Source organism: Panicum hallii, chromosome 4, assembly GCF_002211085.1.
Source record: "Panicum hallii strain FIL2 chromosome 4, PHallii_v3.1, whole genome shotgun sequence".
Taxonomy (NCBI): domain Eukaryota; kingdom Viridiplantae; phylum Streptophyta; class Magnoliopsida; order Poales; family Poaceae; genus Panicum; species Panicum hallii.
In genome coordinates, this window is record NC_038045.1 from 41,960,497 (window position 1) to 41,981,523 (window position 21,027).

The 21,027-nt window shown below is 45.5% G+C and overlaps 2 protein-coding genes across 2 annotated transcripts; both read right to left on the reverse strand.

The window, feature by feature from the left end:
- Window positions 1-6,360: 6,360 nt before the first annotated feature.
- Window positions 6,361-9,209, reverse strand: LOC112890493. The gene is made up of 2 exons (XM_025957376.1): window positions 8,218-9,209; window positions 6,361-6,373 (listed from the first exon to the last, which is right to left on the reverse strand). The coding sequence occupies exons 1-2, from the start codon at window positions 9,207-9,209 to the stop codon at window positions 6,361-6,363; spliced, it is 1,005 nt and encodes a 334-aa protein (XP_025813161.1).
- A 6,220-nt stretch (window positions 9,210-15,429) lies between these two features.
- Window positions 15,430-17,490, reverse strand: LOC112890494. The gene is made up of 5 exons (XM_025957377.1): window positions 17,437-17,490; window positions 17,127-17,352; window positions 16,611-17,041; window positions 16,045-16,383; window positions 15,430-15,963 (listed from the first exon to the last, which is right to left on the reverse strand). The coding sequence occupies exons 2-5, from the start codon at window positions 17,248-17,250 to the stop codon at window positions 15,430-15,432; spliced, it is 1,428 nt and encodes a 475-aa protein (XP_025813162.1). The 5' UTR covers window positions 17,251-17,352; window positions 17,437-17,490.
- Window positions 17,491-21,027: the final 3,537 nt, after the last annotated feature.

Here is a 21,027-nt window from a genome sequence, read left to right on the forward strand (position 1 = left end):
GCATCAAAAGCATTCATCAAAACCATCTCATCGCATGAACGCATCATCTTCATGCATGGCAAAGAAAAGAATAGCTGCCAGTAAGGATGAGTACCTCACGAAAGAAAGCCAAGGGGCCTAAGGAATCGGAAGCCAAGATACCTTTGGCTAAGAAAAAGAAAAGTCCAATAAGCACTAAAAGCTAAGAGGCTATCGATCGTAAGGGATACGAAGCCAAAATACCTTCGGCCAAGAAAAAGAAGAGTGCAAAAAGCACTTATGTTTATGGATAACTTCGAGAAATGGCTGCCGAACCATTCTATACCCGTTGGAAATACATCACCTCTTTCATGTACAAATAGTTGAATCAACTTCACATAAGTTGAAGATTCGACAAAGATTGGCGCTAAAAATTTCGCCCTCATCGCTACATTGGCTCGAGGGTCTCGCCATCACCTTTGTCATCATCAACGACTTTGCCTCCGCTGTTACTTCGGCTTTGAGGGGCTTGTCGTCACCTTCGGCATCATCAACGACTTAGCTTCCGCCGTTACTTCGGCTTGAGGGCCTCGCCGTCACCTTCAGCATCGTCAATGACTTCACCTCCACTATTACTTCGGCTTGAGGAGCTCGCCGTCGCCTTCAGCATTGTCAACAACTTCTCCTCCACATTTACTTCAGCTTGAGGGGCTCGCCATCACCTTCAGCATCATCAATAGCTTCGCCTCCGCAGTTACTTCAGCTTGAGGGGCTCGCCGTCACCTTCGGCATCATCAACGACTTTGCCTCTGCCGTTACTTCAGCTAGAGGGGCTCGCCGTCACCTTCAGCATCGTTAATGACTTCGCCTCCATCGTTACTTCGGCCCGAGGGGCTCGCCGTCACCTTCGGCATCATCAACGACATTGCCTCCGCCGTTACTTCGGCTTGAGGTGCTTGCCGTCACCTTTAGCATCATCAACAACTTCACCTCCGCCGTTACTTCGGCCCGAGGGGCTCACCGTCACCTTCGGCTTTGTCCACGACTTCACCTCCACCACTACGTCGGCTTGAGGGGCTCCCTATCACCTTCGGAATCATCAACGACTTTGCCTCCACTGCTACGTCAGCTCGAGGGGCTTGCCAGTGACCTTCTACATGGTCGTCTACTTCATCATCGCCGCTACTTCAGCTCGAGCCTTCGACTTCACTAACAACTTTGCCTCTATCATTACACCAGCTTGAGGAGCTCGTGGTCACCTTCAACTTCATCATCATGACCTTCATTATTGCAATGGATCTCATGCCCATCGCCACTTCGGCTCAAGGGGTTCACCGGGACCTTCGGCATTGCCTCCAACTTTGGCTCGAGGGATTCGCAGGGACATTCAGCTTGACCACCGACGTCGCCCCCCCCCTACTTCAGCTCGAGGGGCTCGCTGGGACCTTCGGCATCACCTCCAATGTCTCTCTCGCCACTACATCGGCTCGAGGGGCTCGCCAGGACATTCGGCTTCACCACTGATGTCGCCTATCACACCCGGTTTTGAGGACAAAACCGAATGCATAACTATATGTATGCCAGGATCAAGTTCCATTCATATAGTGACTTCATCAGTGAATAATCACAAACAGTATCACGAAAAGAGAACTAGAAGACTATAAAGATTATCAAAGTTATACAGCTTATCCTGAAAATGAAGACTCCAAACTTCACAGGCAATCAACCGGGGGTCGCGTAGGCCTAGAACTCAGCATCATCTTCAAAAGACTTCACATCACTTTCTTCTCTGAGTAGCAATTATAACAAGCGTGAGTACACTTACAGTTGGTACTCTGCAAGTGCTGGGAATTATATGATATGAAGGCCAAAACCAAGGAAAGCCTGACTAGCTTACTGCGATAAGCAATTTTAGTTGCTCAAATTTTATTAGCACCTGATTACTATAGTATAATTTCATATGAACCCTCATTAAAAGAAATAGAAGAGATATAGAAGAAGCATAACCACAACCATAAATATGGTCCATGGTTTAATTCTCTTTAAGTTCAATTATCATGTGAGGGTCCAAGCCACTCTTAACCATGAGCACGGCTAATATATCAGTTTTCACTCTGCAGAGGTTGTACACTTTACCCACAATTTATGTCTCCCAATTTGCCCGAGGTAGCTAGCCTCTTAAACACTTCCGAGATGAGTGGATTCACTACGAGACCTTTACAAAGATTTCCTAACTTATGACAATCCGCTAAGTTTTCAAGTCAAAGCAGTCATAACCCTCCCTAATGAGGCAGACGCCCTAACCAAGATCATATCATACCCTCAAGAGGACCAAGCTATACCCGACGATGCAACCCCTCTTGCCCTTTCGGTAAGATCGTCATAAGCTAAAGTTTCTAATTAATTAGCCAAGACCAGAGCCATGTAATATTGTGGTTGCACTGTTTTCCTGGGTGGTTCTCCATGTTCCGATTAAAATATATGGTCTTGTGATTATCAACACAAAGAGCATGAACATGGATAAAACAGGTGTCTTATCATCATTGATGTCATCATGGTTGTAAATTATTCCCAAACCAGAACCAGTTATAGCAACTAAGCAAAAACTATCCAACATAAAGATAAAATCCAAGTTGACAAGGAATAATCATAAAGACTAGGCATATCCTTAATTAGGATCCATCAAAATTAGCACACATGCAGGCATATATTAAAAATTATATTTATAGTGATTATTAAGATAAAAGAATGATCAAGGAAACATTTGCCTTTCTTTTAGAGAATAGCTGCTCAGAGTCTTCAACTCTTGTTCTTGAAACTCTTAATCTTCAAAACTCTTCGATCGCGCTCCTTCTAACATCACACAAGCATCGAGACCAAGAATAAAAGTAAGCAAACAAACAAGAACAACTAAGAGCAGATACAGCAAACAAAAAGAAAGCTTTAAAGGAGCGTACAAAAAAGATAGGGCTCATTGCTACGGTCAAAAGGCCGCATGAAACGCGGAAAAAGGAGTTAGGGTTGTAAAGAAACAACTATCAGAAGATCTGTGTTATAAAGAGATAAAAGAACTATAAGCTTCATTTATTTTAATTTAGAAAACTAATGTAAAAGATATAAAAGAGAATATCTCTAACTATAATTAACTCATATTATATTTGCATTTAAAAGACGAGGTACAACTTAGTCAAATTTTATATATAATTGTCTATGTACAAATTATCCTAATTAAACAATTTGTTAGAAAAGAAACTAGTGAGAGCATCTAAACGTCGAACTTTATGGTTTGTGTTGAACTAATAAAATTAAATTACAAACACATTTAATTTGATATTAATCAAATTAACATTAATTAAGGGTCCGTTTGGTTAGGAAGCTAAGTTGAATGGAACGGTTCCATTCTAATTTCTGAGGATGGAGCCGTTCCATTCTACGTTTGGTAAGGAGAACGGAACCGTTCCATTTTTTGTTTGGTTAGAGAGTGCGCTAGAGTAGAACCGTTCCATTCTGTGTTTGGTTAGAGAGTTAGGTGAGTGAGATTACCTCCTCCTTTACACTACAAGAATTATGATTTTTATGACAAAAGTCCTCATGATGAGGACAAATATCGTCATATATTGTAACATTAGATGACGACAAAATCTATGTCAACATAAATTCATGAGCCCTTGAACTATTTATGACCACTCTCTTCTTTTGGTCACATAAAGATGCCTGGTGTCGTCACAAAATGTCAACCAGAGTAGCCGATCGTCTGTTATGGTTTTAATGACGATATGAAGTGGTTTTTTGTGACCTTTTCTGTACGTCATTGTTTGTTAATTATAATATGATCCCCGAACAGAGGTTGAACTTGGCCATTTCGAATCGTTCCCCAAAATTCCCCACTCCCACACAGCGGCGGGCGGTGTTCGAGCGGCGGGCGGGCAGCGTCCGGGTGAGCGGACCGCGGCTACCGAGCGCGGATGCCGGCGGTGGGTGGGTCGGTGTAGCGTTGCGGGCGGGCAGGCCGAGCTTGGCGGGCGGCCTGGTGGAGCGCGGCGGGTGGCGGATCTCGGCGGGATGCCAGGGCAGGTGGCGGATCTCGACGTGCGGGCGGGCGGAGCAGGTGGCCTCTGGTGTGAGGCCAGGGCGTGCGGGTGGGCGGACCCGGGCGTGAGGCCAGTGTGTGCGGGCAGGTAGACCAGGCGGTGTGAGCTCGGCGTGCGGGTGGGCCTCTGGGCGAGCGTCGGTCGGGGTGGTAGAGCACGGCCGACGTCGTGCTGCCTCTGGGTGGAGCCGGCTCCCCCTCTCCGCAGCTGACGGTGCTGGACGGTTCCAGGAGACTGCTGTGGTGGCGACGGCGACGACGGCGCCATGTCCAAGTGGGGTAGCTCGGCTACTCAATCGAGGGGCAGTGGAGCGTCCAGGATGGTTGAGCGCCATCTGGAGCCAAGCTCGATGTGGGAGCTGCAGCCATATCCTCTTGGTAAGGAGACTGGACTCCCCTTGATCCCATGCCCTGACTGTGGGATGGCGAGGGTGATAGAGAGGTGGTCAGGAAAGGACACGACCGAGAACTACCTGCGTGTGTTCTTCAAATGTCCACGGAACTCCGTGAGCATCCACTTGTATGATTTGAGCTGAGAAGTTCTTCATCCCTGTTTATCCAGCTATGGTTAACAAAATTGTTTTGTTATTGTTGTAGTTTCCTAAGCTTTGCGGGTTCTATAATTTCCAAAGGCAGTATTTGGATAAGCTGGAGGAGCTTGGCATTGTCGCAATCCACAAATTCCCCCTGGCAGTGGACATTGGTGATGAAGCTGAAGAGGTAGCAGATGCATCATCTGGGAGAATGGTCATGAATATGCGGGCTGGTGAACTACAGATTGAGGCCAAGGTGGACAATCTTGCATGCAAGTTCAACCTTTTGATGTCTGTTTTAGTAGTTGGTCTTGGCTGTGTGTTGATGTATGTTGCAGGCAGGCAGTGAAGTCAAGTTCACTGCATAATGTATTTTAGTCTTTGTAGGTGATGGTTGCAGTGTAGTATGATAATGCAATCTGGTGCAGTTGGTCTTCGCTTTTGTAATGTAAGAACAAGGTGGTGCATTTTCTAGCATTGCAATCTGGTCGATGGTCAAGCAATGCAAACTGTTTCTTTTTTCAAGCAATGCATTTTATTCATGTGTGAAACATTATGTGCCAATATTGGATGGGCTTGCATTCAAGCAAGCAAGAAATGAAAAGGAAGGAAATGGAATAGTGTATTTAGCAAATTTGTGCGTGATGAAATATTGGCAGAATGTATGTTACTTCCGGCCAATACATTTTGTGACAAATTATGTACATTCCATGACATGGCCTTGGGGTCATAAAAACCCAGAAATCCATTTTAGGAGAGATTCTAGGCATGACACATGAAGTCCCCATATATATACACACACATCATGTGAATGAAATCTGGACACTACTGTAACTTGCATCACACATGAAGTATACACTAAAAACAGAAACATTGCATATAAGGTCTTGCAATCTCATAATTCGGATACAAATGTAGTAGCATAATTGAAATACAACAAAGTCAATAACAGAAAAGTTAATGCATGGTTCACATATGTCTAGAAATGCAAAGGTCAATCAACATCACTGTCTTCTCCTGAAGTATTGCCTTCTTCTGGACTATGGTACTCAAGGTAGGTTTCATCTTCATCTTCGCGGTCTGCTTCATCACCTTGAGCAATATGTTTTTGTCGATGGATGCTCTCGACGAGGTCTCTACTAATAGGGCTGCCTGGTTCATTATCCATGTGCAACAAATCCATATCTGGAGGAATGTCTCTCACTGCACCATCTCTAGATGAAATATGCTCCTCTTGGTATGCCTCTTGAGATCTCATTTGTAATTGTTCATGGATTGGTTGGTTTGTGTCGGACTCTTCGACATCAAATATATGTCGGTGGCCAAATTCTTGTAGCACTCGCCAACATGGCCCTAATTTTGTATCTTCCAAGAAAAATACCTGTGTAGCATCTGTGGCCATAATGAAAGGATCATCCTTATACCATCGGCCTGTGATGTTTATGTTCTTGAAGTAACCATCATCTTTCATGTGGTATGTCCTTCCCCCAAGATGGTACCATTCACATCGTAATAAGATAACAGTTCTACTCCCTTTGCTGTTCTTACTGTAACTCAGCTCAATAATGTCTATGATTGTCCCATAGAAGTTCATTGTGTCATCACCATGAGTACCTGAGCACTTGATGGTGGAGTTCTGTGTCTTCCTATGTTCATCACGAGCCGTAGTGTGGTACCGTACCCCATTGATTATACAGGCTGTGTACGAACGCACTTGCGGATCCGGCCCACATGCTAGTGAGTACAAGTCTTCATCAACAAGTGTTGTGCCTTCATATTTCAATTTGGTAATCTGCCAGTAAAAAACATACAGAATTAGTGAATTTGAAAATGTATTGGATCATAAATGATGAAGTCATGCTGTAGAAAGTAGAACACACATGATTCTCGAACCATGTAGCGAATTGTGTTGACATCTTTTTTTCAACATTGTTGACCTCTTCTTGTTCTAATTGTGCCCTATACATGCTGCAAAGGAAGAAGGTAATTAGTTATTTTGTGACACTAGTATTGAATAAAGATGGCTGCAATAGCAGGAATTACTCACTCTTTGTATTCGTCAACTTCTTCGCAGTTATTTAGAACAAACCAAACCATGGAGTCTATGTCTTTGTCTTGGTAATGAAGATTTGAAGCACCCAACAGGTTAATACCATGATCAAAAATAGAGTAACCATTGGGTGAGATGTTCTCTTGTCCATCTAAGTTTCTTTCAGGCCTAGTGAACCTACTAATGATGTCACTGAAATATGTTGAGCACTGGGTCATACACTCATAGGCAGTGTATGCCTCCGCAATAGATCCTTCTGGTCTTGCTTGTTTGCGAATGAAATGCTTAAAGGTGCCCAACCTTCTCTCAATGGGATACATCCATCCATACTGCACCGGTCCCCTAAGGAGTGCCTCATCAGGTAAGTGTACTGCTAGGTGAACCATAACATCGAAAAATGCTGGAGGATAGATTTTCTCTAGCTTGCAAATGATAAGCACAATATCTTCCTTCATCTGGTGTAGTGCATCAACCTTTATAGTTTTGGAGCAAAGTTGTCTAAAAAACCTACCCAATTCAGCAATTACTTCATATACATCTTTGCGCACCAAACCACGAAGGCCAACTGGTAAAATATGCTGCAACATTATATGACAGTCATGTGTTTTCAGCCCATGGATTGATCCTCCTCCCTCCATATTGACACATCTTGATATATTGGAGGCATAGCCATCTGGAAACTTAACATTGCTCACAAATTGCAAGAACTTCTTCTTGTCTTCTGGTTTTAGAACGTAACAAGCTCTTGGCTTTGATGATGAACTACCACTGTCATCTAGCAAATGAAGCTCTTTTCTTATACCTCTATCCTCCAAATCTAGTCTAGCAGCGATGGTGTCCTTTGTCTTATTTGGGATATTAAGCAGAGTTGACAAAATGGCTTCACATATGTTTTTCTCTATGTGCATAACATCAAGGTTGTGCTGTAGCTTCAATTTTGACCAGTATGGTAAATCCTACAAGCTAACCTTCAGATGCCATACTAGTTCATCTACATTACGGCATCGTTTCTTGGTTTTGGCTTATCTGGATTCTTGCCTGGAACATAGCAAACTGAATCCAACCTTGCCATAACCTCATCTGCAGTAAATTTCCTTGGCTGCTCTCTTTTTTCATGCTTGCCATTGAAAGATTTGTTTGTCCTCCAAGCATGGTCGTTAGGGAGGAAACGTCTATGGTTTATGAAACCAATTTTGTTTCTAAGACATTCGGAGCATGGATTCTCATCACAGTATACACATGCAAAGTAACCCTTAGTGGTTCTGCCTGACATGGTGCCCAATGCAGGGTAGTCACGGATTCCAAACAGAATCGCTGCCCGCAGGCTAAAGTCTTTGCCTTCAACTGCATCATAAGTTTTTACACCCTTCCAAAGCTCCATCAGGTCTGCTATCAAAGGCTGCATAAACACATGGAAATCTTTGCCTGGTGATTTTTTGCCTGGAATTAGTAAAGCAAGCATATAATTGGATTGGTCCATGCACATCCAGGGTGGAAAATTGTATGGTACCACTAACACTGGCCATATGCTATATGAATTGCTCATCTGACCAAATGGGTTAAATCCATCAGTAGCAATGGCTAACCTCAAATTGCGGGGATCATCTACAAAAGACTTGAAAGTCTCATCAAAATCTTTCCAAGCTTCCCCATCAGCAGGATGTCTCATTTCATTTTCAACGGGTACCCTCTTTTCCTTGTGCCATCTTGCATATCTTGCTCGCTGCTTTGACATGAAAAGCCTTTGAAGGCATGGAATTATTGGAAAGTAACGGAGGACCTTGTGAGGAACTTTCTTTCTGCCCTCCTTGTTCACTTTCCATCTTGTGAAGCCACAAACTGGGCAATGATCATCGCCTTCATGGTCCTTCCAAAACAAGGCACAATCATACTTGCACGCATCAATAGAAACATAACCAAAACCAAGCTTCCGAAGCACAGCTTTCATCTTGTTATATGACTTAGGAATTCCGGGCACATTCTTCAAAGTTGAAGAAAGCAACTCAAGGAATGCATCGAACCCAGATGTTGTTATCCGATTGTACACTTTTATATGCAGCAGTTTAATCATGAAAGATAGCCTAGTCTCCTCGGTGCAACCTGGATAAAGTTCACGCTTTGCCTCTTCCATGAGTTGTTTATATAAGTTACCACCGAGGCCATGGCTTGCTGCGTCGCGCAAATCTTGAATCAACCCCTGAACTCCCCTTGCACCATCATCTATGACATCTTCAGCTTGTCCTTCCTCATCAAGTGGTGCCTGGCCTTGGTCAGTTCCATCACATGACATATCTTCAGGTACAACAGCGAGTTCTCCATCATCATCCTGTCCAACATCATCTTCTTCCTCTCCATGATGAGCCCACCTAATATAGTACCTAGACATACCATTGAGCTCGATATCCTCGTGTACATCATCTAGGCTTTTCTCTTTCTGGTTCAAGCATTTTCGGCATGGGCACTTGATTTTCTCATCTGCACTACTACATCTAGCTCTGACATATTCCATGAAGTGTTGAACATCAGACAAAAAGGCCGGCGAAAATGGTGCACTTGTATAAATCCAACTTCTATCCATCTCGACCTGGATAAATTAGGTGCAAAGAGTAACAAATCCATCTTAAATCCCTGGACTAAAGTTAAAACAATACAAGAAAAAATGGTAAATTGACAGAGGTACACATCACTGAACTCACCTTGTGGGGGTGGTTGCCGCGCGTGGATGCTGGTGGGGGGTGGAGCAGCTCGTTTTGCTGGTGAAGATCCACCGTGGGTTGGACCCCTGGGCTCCACGTACCACAGTGCAGGTGAGGGGAGGGGCGGCGGCTGCTGGAGCTGAGGGGGTGGGCGCCAGATGCAGGTGAGGGGAGGGGCGGCGGCTGCTGGAGCTGAGGGGGTGGGCACCAGATGCAGGTGAGGGGAGGGGCGGCGGCTGCTGGAGGTGAGGGCGGCGAGGCCGGTGAGTGCAGGTGCTGGTCGCCGGCAAGCCTGCAGGGTGAGGGGAGGGGCGGCAAGGCAGCAGGCCAGTTGGGCCGGCCTGATGCCTACAGGCAGTGGCCAAGCGGCAACACAATGAGCAGTGGCCAAGCGGGCACTACTACAGTGGCCAGGTTGTCCAGTGTATCAATGACATGTGGGCCCAGATGTTCATGTCTAAATCTTGTAACAAATTTTTCTCCTACATACCATCTCAAAATCTGATGTATTTTTTTCTAAAAATTTGTAAAATCATGATCATTCAAATTTTTTGTTGATTTTGATCATATTTTCATGTTCCAAAGTTTGAACAATTTACAAGTCGAGGGAACAATCTCTCATATAGCCTCATGAAACTATTAGTGAGACATGTAATTTTTATGAACAAACTTACTGCCACTTTCTCGAATGAACTAACTACCAAAACAAAAAGTGTTCATTTTGATGAGATGTGCAATCTTTGTGTTCATCACTTTTTATTTTGAAAGTATTTAGTACACCAATTTTTATTCCATAGACCGTCAAATTTGAAATTCAAATTTGAAACTATCAAAAAAAGTTCAAATGAAAAAATAGCCAAAACCAAAAATGTAGAACTGGACGACTTGAACATTTTTGTTTTATACATTCATTTCATTTTCAATCATTTACTAGGCCTAAAAATCGGTTTGAAATCCTAATAGAACTCAAAGGGTCACTGACAGTCCGGACCCACCCGCCAGGGCCAAATTTTCGCTGCCGCACCTGGCTCTCTCCGGCGCTATCCCGCTCGCCGACACACGGGACCCACCCCACCTCCCGCTCAAGCCATCCAAATCCCCCCTCGCCTTATCCTCTTGGCCGGCTAGGGATAGGGGAAAAATCACCAATCCTTGGTCCCCTCTCCTCGCCGACACACCACCCCCACCGTCCCTCCAGCCCCGGCCCGCTGCCGCGCCGACCCATCACCCCTGCTGCGGCGCCGACCCACCACCCCCGCTGTCCCTCAAGCCCCTGCTGCCGCACCGACCCACTAGCCCCGCTGTCCCTCAAGCCCCTGCTGCCGCGCCGACCCATCACCCCTGCTGCCGCGCCGACCCACCACCCCCGCTGTCCCTCAAGCCCCCGCTGCCGCGCCGACACATCACCCCCGCTGCCACGCCGACCCACCACCCCCGCTGTCACTCAACCCCGCAACGTCAACGAGCATGGCCTCCTCCTACCTCCCCGCCACTTAGCGGCGCCCAGCGCGGACGACATCCACGTCAACGCCAGAGGCCGGAGAGCCCCGTCGACATCCTGAACTTTGCTCGGACAGAGGCGCACCGAAGGCATCCACGTGCACTCCTCAACGCCAGCTATAGTCTGCTTCCTCCTCCTCCAAAGGTAGTCTGCTTCCCCCTTCTCCTCCATTGCTTGGTAATTGCAGGTCTAGAAATGTTCAGAAAAGTTATAGTCTGAATACTGAAGCTGTTGCCTGCAAATGAGTTAATGAATCATGAAGGCAGGTTCTGCCAAGGATCTGGTTTTGTCTTACATTCTGTTAATTGTTATTTTTTCTTCTTCCTAACATTTTAAAGAATACTGATTTGTTAGTTCTTTTGCATCTCTTTTACAGAAACTAAATCCAGTTTCTGCTCTCTGTGCGTTTCATGAAACTAAGTAAGAAATGAAAAAAACTCAGTACGAGCTGGAAAGGGATGAAAGGGTAAGGGAGGTCCAGGAAATTTTTGCGTCTCTGGGTATTCCAATACTAGCTCAGGATGTTAGAGATGTTTTTTCGAAAAAGGAAAAGTGCATGGGGAAGACAATAGAGTCTGACAATGAATATGACCCATCCTCTGACATTGATAACCAATGTGACAGTGATGATGACTACGATGATGACCTAAATAATGAGGATAATACTGAGGTGAGATGCATTACTAGGCCAATTAACAAGTATGTAGTTAGTCTTTTTCAATCATGTACTTCATTGTAGTCATTTAATGTACTTCACTCATTATCCTTAATCGATAAGATGCATGTTTCTCTTGGCAGGTACGAGCGATGGTTCCAGGAACTCGCACTAAGAAGCAAAAGACGGCACAAATGGCGGCTGCAAACCAGCTGCCACCGTGCTCGCCTACCAAATTTACTAGGAAATAGGTAGCCAGGCCTACTCGAGGCCGTCCACCACCTAGGGATGCAAACCAGCTGCCACCGTGCACGCCTACAAGATTGACTAGGCAACAGGCAGCCATGGCATTGCCTGCAGGCCATCCACCACCTAGGGATGCAAACCAGCTGCCACCGTGCATGCCTACCAGATTGACTAGGCAACAGGCAGCCATGGCATCGCCTGGAGGCCGTCCACCACCTAAGGATGCAAACCAGCTACCACCGTGCACGCCTACCAGATTGACTAGGCAACAGGCAGCCATGGCATCGCCTGGAGGCCGTCCACCACCTAGGGAAAGATTGAGCTTGCCTGCTAAGACCGCTTCGAAAGCAACCCTAAAACTAATCCCATTTCCAGTGCTTCTAGATTACCCAGCACCAGTCCACCCATATCTACGCCTAGTGGAAACACTGAGCATAGTACTCCTACTCCTACACCCATCCTTGCCGTGTTTCCACAAGTTACTCCCACGACTAGTGTTAACCAATCAGTTCCTATAGAAACCTCGCCAGGTGTACAGAGCTCTAGGCAAAGCAATGACATGAATGACTCAAATGACCAAGTTGATGCCGATTCAGAGGGTCATACAATTGAAGGAGAACCAGTTGGTGACTTTGTTCCTGGTAATCAATATGTGTGTCCAACCACTATTATCTACATTCAATATCTAGATTTGTGGCTGCTATAATAACCCATTTTGCATGTTATTTGCCAATGCAGCGCCCCGAAAGGAAGTCCGCAAGAAAACCATAGGGCTTGGCTTAGAGAAGATGATAAAGAGAGGAAACAAGCTGCCTATCCAAGTGGCTGAAGGGAAGAAAAGACCTGATGTCCCACTTCAAGCAGCGAAGCTGGCATCAGAAACTTGTGTAGCTCTTAGAGACAAGCTGCCTATCTACACATCTTGGAAGCTTTATGAAAAAGATGGTGGGCCAGTAGAAGTACAAAAAGTGCTTGATAAAGTGGCAGTGAGACACCTAATTCACTTCAACTACTTTCTTTCATTACTAGCTCTACTCCCATGTAAGAAATTTTGTCAAATAAATGATTTGTGTGACTGCAGAATAGGTTGGATGTGGATGTTAAGAATGATGGACCAAGCAAATCTGCGTGCACTGATATCATTAAGAAGAGAGTAAAGTAGCAGAGGTATCACCTAAAAAGGAAGTACTTCGACGAGTCCCTGACAATGGAACAGCTGTTGGCCAAAGAACCTTCACCTAAAATGAAGAAAGAGGAGTGGATCGAGCTCGTAAAGTACTGGTGTGACCCAAAGAATCAGGTCCATGGCCTGCATCACTGCTTTTGTTAACATGCAATCAAACTATGCCTGTGAATTTGAAGTTTGTATTGCATTTGTGGTGCAGGAGAAATCTGCGAAGAATAAAATAAACCGATCCAAGGTGCAGCTTCACCAAAAAACTGGTTCTAGGTCCTACATAGCCTATCGATACAGCCTGGTAATACTATTGCTTTCTCTTTGGGGCACTTTTGGGGTGCTTTTGGGTTGTATGTTCAACATCTTTAAGCTCCTGTTATGTTGCAAAGGAAAATGTAGTTCATGGCTATTTGTAGTGTTTTTCCTCTACTGAATAGCTATTTGTAGTGTTTTTCCTTTTGGAATTTATTTGCACAGGGAAACTGAGAAAGATGGATGAAAAGGGCAAGGCTCTTTCTGATAGTAAACATTTTGCTTCTTGTACTGTATGTGATTATTTTGTTCTGTATGCACACTGATTGCCTGGTTCTGGATCCTTTTGTTACTATGCAATGCAAACTGAGATGTGTGCTTCAAAGTCATCCAAGGCTTTTACATGCTGTAGAGGCCTAAGTACAACAACAGCGATCCAGATGCTGTAGAGTTCTTTGGGGAATGTATGAAAAGTTCCAAAAATGGTCGCACTCCTCTTGCCAATGAAATATATGTAAGTTCCAAAATGATTTGATACATCTATTGTACTCAAGTACGTGCCTGGCCTTGTTATTAACTGCATTCTCTTTATGTAGGAACGAATGGTGGCAGAGAAGGATAGAGAGCCAGAAGAAGGAGAAGCAAAAAAATCTCCCACCAAGATTGTTGATGAAACTCTTAGCGAGATCAGCCGCTCATCCACATTTCTTCCTAACATTGGTGCCCCTCGACCATCAAAGAATGCTCAGTCCTCATCGACAGCAGCACAAGCACGCATCCGAGCTGAGTTTGAGGCAAGCCTCCAAGCTGAAAGAGAGAAAGCTGCTAGGAAGCAGGAAGAGTTGCAGGCACAACTTCAAGCTCAGCAGGACGCACTTGAATAAAACCAAAATTTGCTGCGGCAGACCCAAGAGGAAGTGAGGGGGATGACTAGCAGGTTTGAGGAGACTAATGCACTGCTGCGAGCTATCCTGAGACTTAAGAAAGATTGAGGTATGACTGCAGTTTCTGAGGATGAGGCCTTTGTCTAAGCTTTTGCTACATTGCTTCAACTTAGTCTGTGCTTGGAACTTTGTGAGAACTATATGCCATCTGGTTGTATGTTAGATTGTGCCATATATTTGTTTGTTTGCTGGAACCTGGAACCTGCAACCTAGAACCTGGAACTATGTGGTTGGACAAGTATGCTGCATGTTTGTGGTTGGAACATGTGGATCCATGATGGCTTCAGTGAATTGTGTTGACCTATGAATTCTGAATGATTTGTGAATTGTGGTGTCAATCCTGTGGATGATGGTTGATATATGTGTATTAATTATGCTTTTGTATGCTGTGATGAAAGACCAGTGGGGTGATGACGTCATGAATGGAATGCCAATTTGTGACACCACAGACTCGTCTGCAAATGTGTGTAAATAGCATACAAACCAGTACAAAACATGACAAAATATAAGTGTCACATAATCTACAAAAACTATACATGACAACACTGCGATGTCACGAAAAGCCATCGAAACTTGTTCTCCGTCTTAGCATTTATGACGACTCGTACATAATGTGATGCGTTGACTAGCTAATATATGACAGAAGTACTCGTCATAAAAGGAAACAATATGTGACGCTACAAACCCTCCGTCACAAAAGATACAGACATTTTGTGACCGTGGACCATAAAACCGTCACGAGGTACTTTATGTGACGGTCGTTTTGTGACGACACTGTGACGCGGGGATTTTGGTCATAACTTACTTTTTATGACCAATTGCGTACTTTACATGACAGATTCGATTTGTCATAAAAGCTAAGATTTCTTGTAGTGTTATTTGGGTGAGGTTACCACCATAACACAATATGGAATATAAACTGAGTTTCAACATGACATAATATGCAATATAATTAACTGAGTTTCAACATGACATAATATGCAATATAATTAACTGAGTTTGAACATAACATAATAAAAATCATGACATACAGATTTCAAATCAATCGAAATCAAACATACATGAGTTCAAATCAATCGAAATAAAACATGCATGAGTTCAAATCAACCGAAATAAAACATACATGAGTTCAAATCAATCGAAATAACACATACATGAGTTCAAATCAACCGAAATAACACATACATGAGTTCAAATCAACCGAAATTACGCATACATGAGTTCAAATCAACCGAAATTACGCATACATGAGTTCAAATCAACCGAAATAACTAAACTAACAAACATAAGGGCAGCAGCCGCCATGACACAAACCATGACCCATAAGCTAGAAGTTCTCAGTCACGAAACTCGAAAACCACGATAGCTTCCAATCGGACGGTAGATTCACAAAAGCATGGGCATCATTGGGATGCCTAACCAAGTACTGATAGTATCGAGTCTTGTGGTGAAGCTCAAAACCTGGGAGACTGTCCACGGCTTCGAACAAACCATGTGGTAAAGCACTGCTTGCTTGCGCTATTGCATTTGCTAGCGTCTGGGTGCCACACTGAATTGCTTCAACCAAGCCATCGGTCTTTCTCCCGGTATCATCAATAGTCTTGGCTCTCTTAGCTGGTCTAGCTGATGAAGATATATCATCATTGATGACACTTTTATCAATACCATGGTTCAGCCCATCATTTTCTGCAGTGGCATCACCCCCATGGCACACACCTTCACTTCTATCGGTCCCAATTGGGTCATTGGAGCTCTTTGCATACTGACCGGTAGCGACGCTATTGCCAAAGATTGTAGCTAGAAAACCATAGTATGGAAGAGGCTTGTTCAAATATTCATCATCAGCTCTATTTTTTGGATCCTAACAGCGAATGCAACACAAATTAAGTACAATATCCAGCATATAGTGATATCAAATAGAAAAGGCAAGTGAAATTCGTACCGCCATATGTCCTTTGTAGTGGTCATGATCTAGAGAGATAATGAATTCATTTTCATCCCAAAGAGCAGCACTCAAATTCTTAAGATAGTTGATCCTAGCATACTTCTTTTTCCATGTCTTCAAGTGATTAATAACTTGATCACCTGTTCTTGTGAGTTTAAAATGATCGTTGAGAGCCTTAGCACAAGCGTTGAGATGAACTTTCTTGAAGCCGGTAGAGGTCTTAGTGCCATCAGCTACAATATTAGTAAGAAAGGTGAGCACAAATGTGGACTGAGTTGGAGTCCATTGACACAGTCCACTAGCAGCTTTTGCACCGCTTGCCTCTGTGTCCATCCCCTACATTATAAATCATGACATCAAATACATTAAATTTAGGAAGATAGTTTGCCAAAGCACATGTCCATATTGCATCAAGTTTGCCAAAGTACATGTCCATATTTCGATGTCTTACAAGTGTACATGTGCATATGAATAAAAGATACATGTTCATACGAATAAAAGATACATGTCCATACAAGTGAAGGCACATTAAAAGAAATATATAACTATCATATATTGTTTGCATGATAGTCTGCCCACATGGCATTGGCAAGTTCCTGCCTGAAGTTAACCATAAAGGCATGCTCTGCTGCTTGTCCATGAGAAGATGTACGATGATTAATGGTAGCCAATTCCTCACTCGCATCAATGATAAAGTCATCACCTCCATCTTGTATAACCCAGTTGTGAATAATACAACAAGCAACCACAATTTCTACTTGTGTAGAGAAGGGAAAGAATGGTGTGGCATCATCAAGAATTTTAAATCTCCTCTTCAATGAACCAAATGCCCGCTCAACAGTGACTCTCAACGATGAGTGCCTATGATTGAATAATTCCTTCTCATTTTGCACAGGATTGTTGCCCCACTCGTTCAAGTGGTACCGAACACCACGAAAAGGGGGCAGAAATCCAGGTTTGGCTCCATATCCGGCATCAACTAGGTAGAACTTGCCTAGCATACAAGGGATATGTATGTAAGCTATGCTAGGTATTAAATTTCATAACTAAAACAATGAGCTACACAAGTTTTATTTTACCTTGTGGAACACGAAGACCATTTTCCCTCTCTAAAGCATCCCGTAAGACTAGAGCGTCATGGGCTGTCCCCTCCCAACCGGCCAACACAAATGTGAATCGAAGATTAAAATCTACAGCTGCCATGACATTTTGAGTAGGATAACTCTTTCTACCATGAAAGGAAGCCTCCTTGTGTTTAGGAACAGAGGCCCGCACGTGTGTGCCATCTATTGCTCCAATACAATCCTATTATACAATTAGAATGGAAATAATATTAGAAATTACAATCTGAACTCCACCCTAAAAATGAAGAGGAAATAGGCCTCACACCTTAAAGTAAGGATCCCATCTTGGGTTTCCTGCAATTTTAGCTGGAGTTGATGCCGACGGTGGTGTAATGAAGTCGTTTCGTAGCTCTCCAATAGTGTGCATTACTTTATTGAAATACTGACTAACAGTTTCATCGGACCTATCAAAATTGGTGCCAACTAACCTATTTCGAACATTGTGACCTACTGTGTTTAAAAACATTGCAACCTGCTGCTCAACACACAAATGTATGGTGTCTTGCAAAAGGCCCCGGTCCCTAAAAAGCTTACAAAATCGGAAAAAAGATGCTTTATTAAGTCTAAGAATATTGACACAAGTTACATCATTCTTCCATATCTTATTATTCAGATACTCAATTCTCATTCTATCCCTCTCCTCAATTGGAGCATAGGTAATTGGTTCTACAGATTCACGGCTTTTTCTTTTTCTAGATTGAATAATCATGGCCATCATTGAAAGTAACGTATACGCTGCAGCTGTGTAAATGAAAAGTTGCTGCTTCTTATCCATCTAAATTATACAGAAACAAGATAAAATCAATAAATTTTTAAGGCGTAACAAGTAATCACACAAAGCATATATTCAGTAAGACGTAACCTTCTACCTTCCGAGGCGTGCATGCTGCCTTCGTTCCTCCAGCCAAATTTCTCCTACGAGCTGCCAAAATCAGAGACAAAGATCACTGAGCTGCCAAAATCAAAGAGTGACAGATCAAGAGCAACAAGACAGCAAGACTGTGCACACATAATGCAAGCTTTGAATCAGAAAATAATACAGCAAGCTATCAGCAATTATGTTTCCATCATTCTATGTAGCAAATCCTAGCTTCTATGATAGGAAGAAACATCTATGGCGAAGACAGGGCGCGGGCGCTCGGGGGGGGGGGGGGAGGCTCCAGGGGCGGCGCCGCAGCGTGGAAGGGGGGCTCCAGGGGCAGCGCCGCCGCAGGGGGGGGGAGGGTGGCTCCAGGGGCAGTGCCGCCGTGGTTCCAGGGCGGCGCAGGGCGCAAGCAGGGGGGCTCCAGGGGCGGCGCCGCCGCAGGGGGGGAGGGCTCCAGGGGCGGCGCGCGGGGGGCTCCAGGCCGGCGGCAGATCCGCTCGGGTGAGGCGCACGGCGCGGGCGTGGAGGGGGGGGGGCTCCAGGGGGGCGTCGCCGGGGGAGGGGGGGCCTCCAGGCCGGCGGCAGATCCGCCTGGGGGGGGCGCCGGGCAGGGACTGGCGTGCCGCGCGGTGGAGGGAAGCGAGAGCCGGTCGCTCACTTGTAGAGGGGAGAGGAGCGGGCGGTGACGGGCAGCGGGACTCGAGCGCGCGTGGGAGGCGAGCGCTTGCGTCTGCTCGTTTTTACCGAGTGAGCTCGTTCCAGATCTACGGGGAATATTCCCATGCGGGAGCGGTTCCGTTCCACGGTCCTCCAACCAAACGCGTGCAAAAATGGAACCGCTCCGCTCCGTTCACGCTCATTCCGCCAACCAAACACACTGTAAGAAAACCGGAGTAAAGACTTAATTGGATTTTATTTCGAAAAACTAGATTAGAGGATATTAATCAAATTAAATCTATATTTAATTTTAAAAACAGGAACTACGATACAACAAAGCTAGAAAATGATAGCTTAGGGTTTTAGAAGACTAACGCAAAATGAACGTATCAAAACGGATTTAAAAGGCAGAAACTACGCATGAAACAAGGTTGTAAGGACCTGTACATAATTAACTATAGATTTCAGGGGCTAGCAGGAAAGATCTGCAAGACATAGAAAATAGTGCTCACAAATAAAGAAAAGTTTAGGTTTAGATCTGCAAAAGATCATTGGTGGGGCTAGGTTGAAAAGATGCAATAGATCTAGGGGGTTTTTTGTGAAATTTGCAAGACACAGAAAAGTACATGATAATTACATAATCTTTCAGGGGCTAAATTGCAAAAGCTTCACTGCAAAGCCATGGTTTTCCAAATTCCTATCGTTCGAGGGCACGGGAGATCTCGAGAAGCGGGGCAAATGAAAGAGGACGACGAGGGGATTCGATTCCATACCTTACTTACCCCGGGGATGCATCGGGGTGGCCGAATTTTGCTGGAGAAGAGGGCGGCGGCGGCTCTGTTCCGGGTGGCAGCGCTTCTGTCCCTAGCGGCGGCGCTGGGCAGGGGCGGTGCAGGAGGAGGCGACCAGGGGGAAGGGTGCGGCGCAAGGGGAAGACACTAGGGAGGCCGGCAGGGGGCGGCGGAGCTGCAGGAGAGGCGCATAGAGGAGCTATAGTGCTCCTGGTGGCGCACGAACTTGGGCTGGTGCCGGTGATGCAGGGGGGCTGGCATGCAGCGCAGGGGCACACGGGGGAGGGCGACGATGCTCGTGGTGGCGGCGGTGCTGCACGGGAGCAGGGCAAGCGGGGCGCGCAGGAGGCCAAGGTGCGCACGCCCAGAACAGTGGCGGTAGGGCACTGCTTCACGAGCAGCAGGGCAACGGGGAGACCTGGCGCTCGACCTCCTGGTGGCAGCACTGCACAGGAGCGGCACAGCAACAGGAGGAAGGGCTGGCGCGGCTGCAGCAGCAGCAAGGGGCGACGCAAGGGCTACGGGGAACAGGGGTTCGTGGTGGAGGCCTAGGGCCGGCGATGCACGAGGGGGACACGTGGGGTTGCCTGTTTATAGGATGAAGAGGCTGGGCTAGTGGTCTGGGCAGCACGCAGGTCGGGTCGGGCTGGGCCGAAGGCCGAAGCGGGTGCTGGGCACGAATGCCGAGCTGGGCTGGGGAGTTCGGGCGAGCAGGGTCGAAAAGAGAAACGAGCTGTTCGAAACTGTACAGGATGATCGAGACCACAAAATAGAAAAGAGAGAGGGATCGAATGAGTTGAATCTTTTTATTGAACGTAGACGGTTGGGCTTGCGTGACGCCCATGCCAAGGACAACAGCCTGAGCCATCCGGTTTTGAGACAAAATCCGAAACAGGCATGATAGGTTAGCAAGCTTGGCCTGCAAGTGGGGCACGGCACTCGAAGAGCGACACAGGCATGGTGTAACCTCAGGGAGGAAATGAGTCGTCATGCCCCGGCTGTCATGGTGAAAAAGAAAGGGAGTGGATGAGGGATGACAAGCGGGACCGTGTCATTGAAGAAAGCCGAAAAGGAGCGCCCGGCAGAGCCAATATTGGTTCGGGCCGATGGATAGAATTCGGATCGCAAAGAGAAGGATAGAAAGCCGATGGACTGTTGAGGGAGATTTGGTTGAATCTAGTATTTCAGAGCAATGGTGCTAGTCGCTGGAGCTGACGGTGATCGAACATCGTCGGAAAAACACTGAAGACGAGTCACGAGGCATTGTTTCAAGCATGACTTGATCGAGGAGAAAGGTTAGAGAATCGGGAGCTTAATGGGGCGTCTTAAGAATTCAGAGAGGATAAAGTTAAAAGGATGTACAACAAAGAAACGGCTTGAACAGAATACGAGATAAAGAAAAAAGAAAGAAAGAAAGGGCACACGGAAAGGCTTCTAGATAACTCCAGCTTGGCGAAGAAAGATGATCGACGGCGAGTGGCGGTCAGGTAGCTTTGACGAGCTATTAAGCTTCGGAGAGAAAAGGAAAAAGGTGAAAACATGG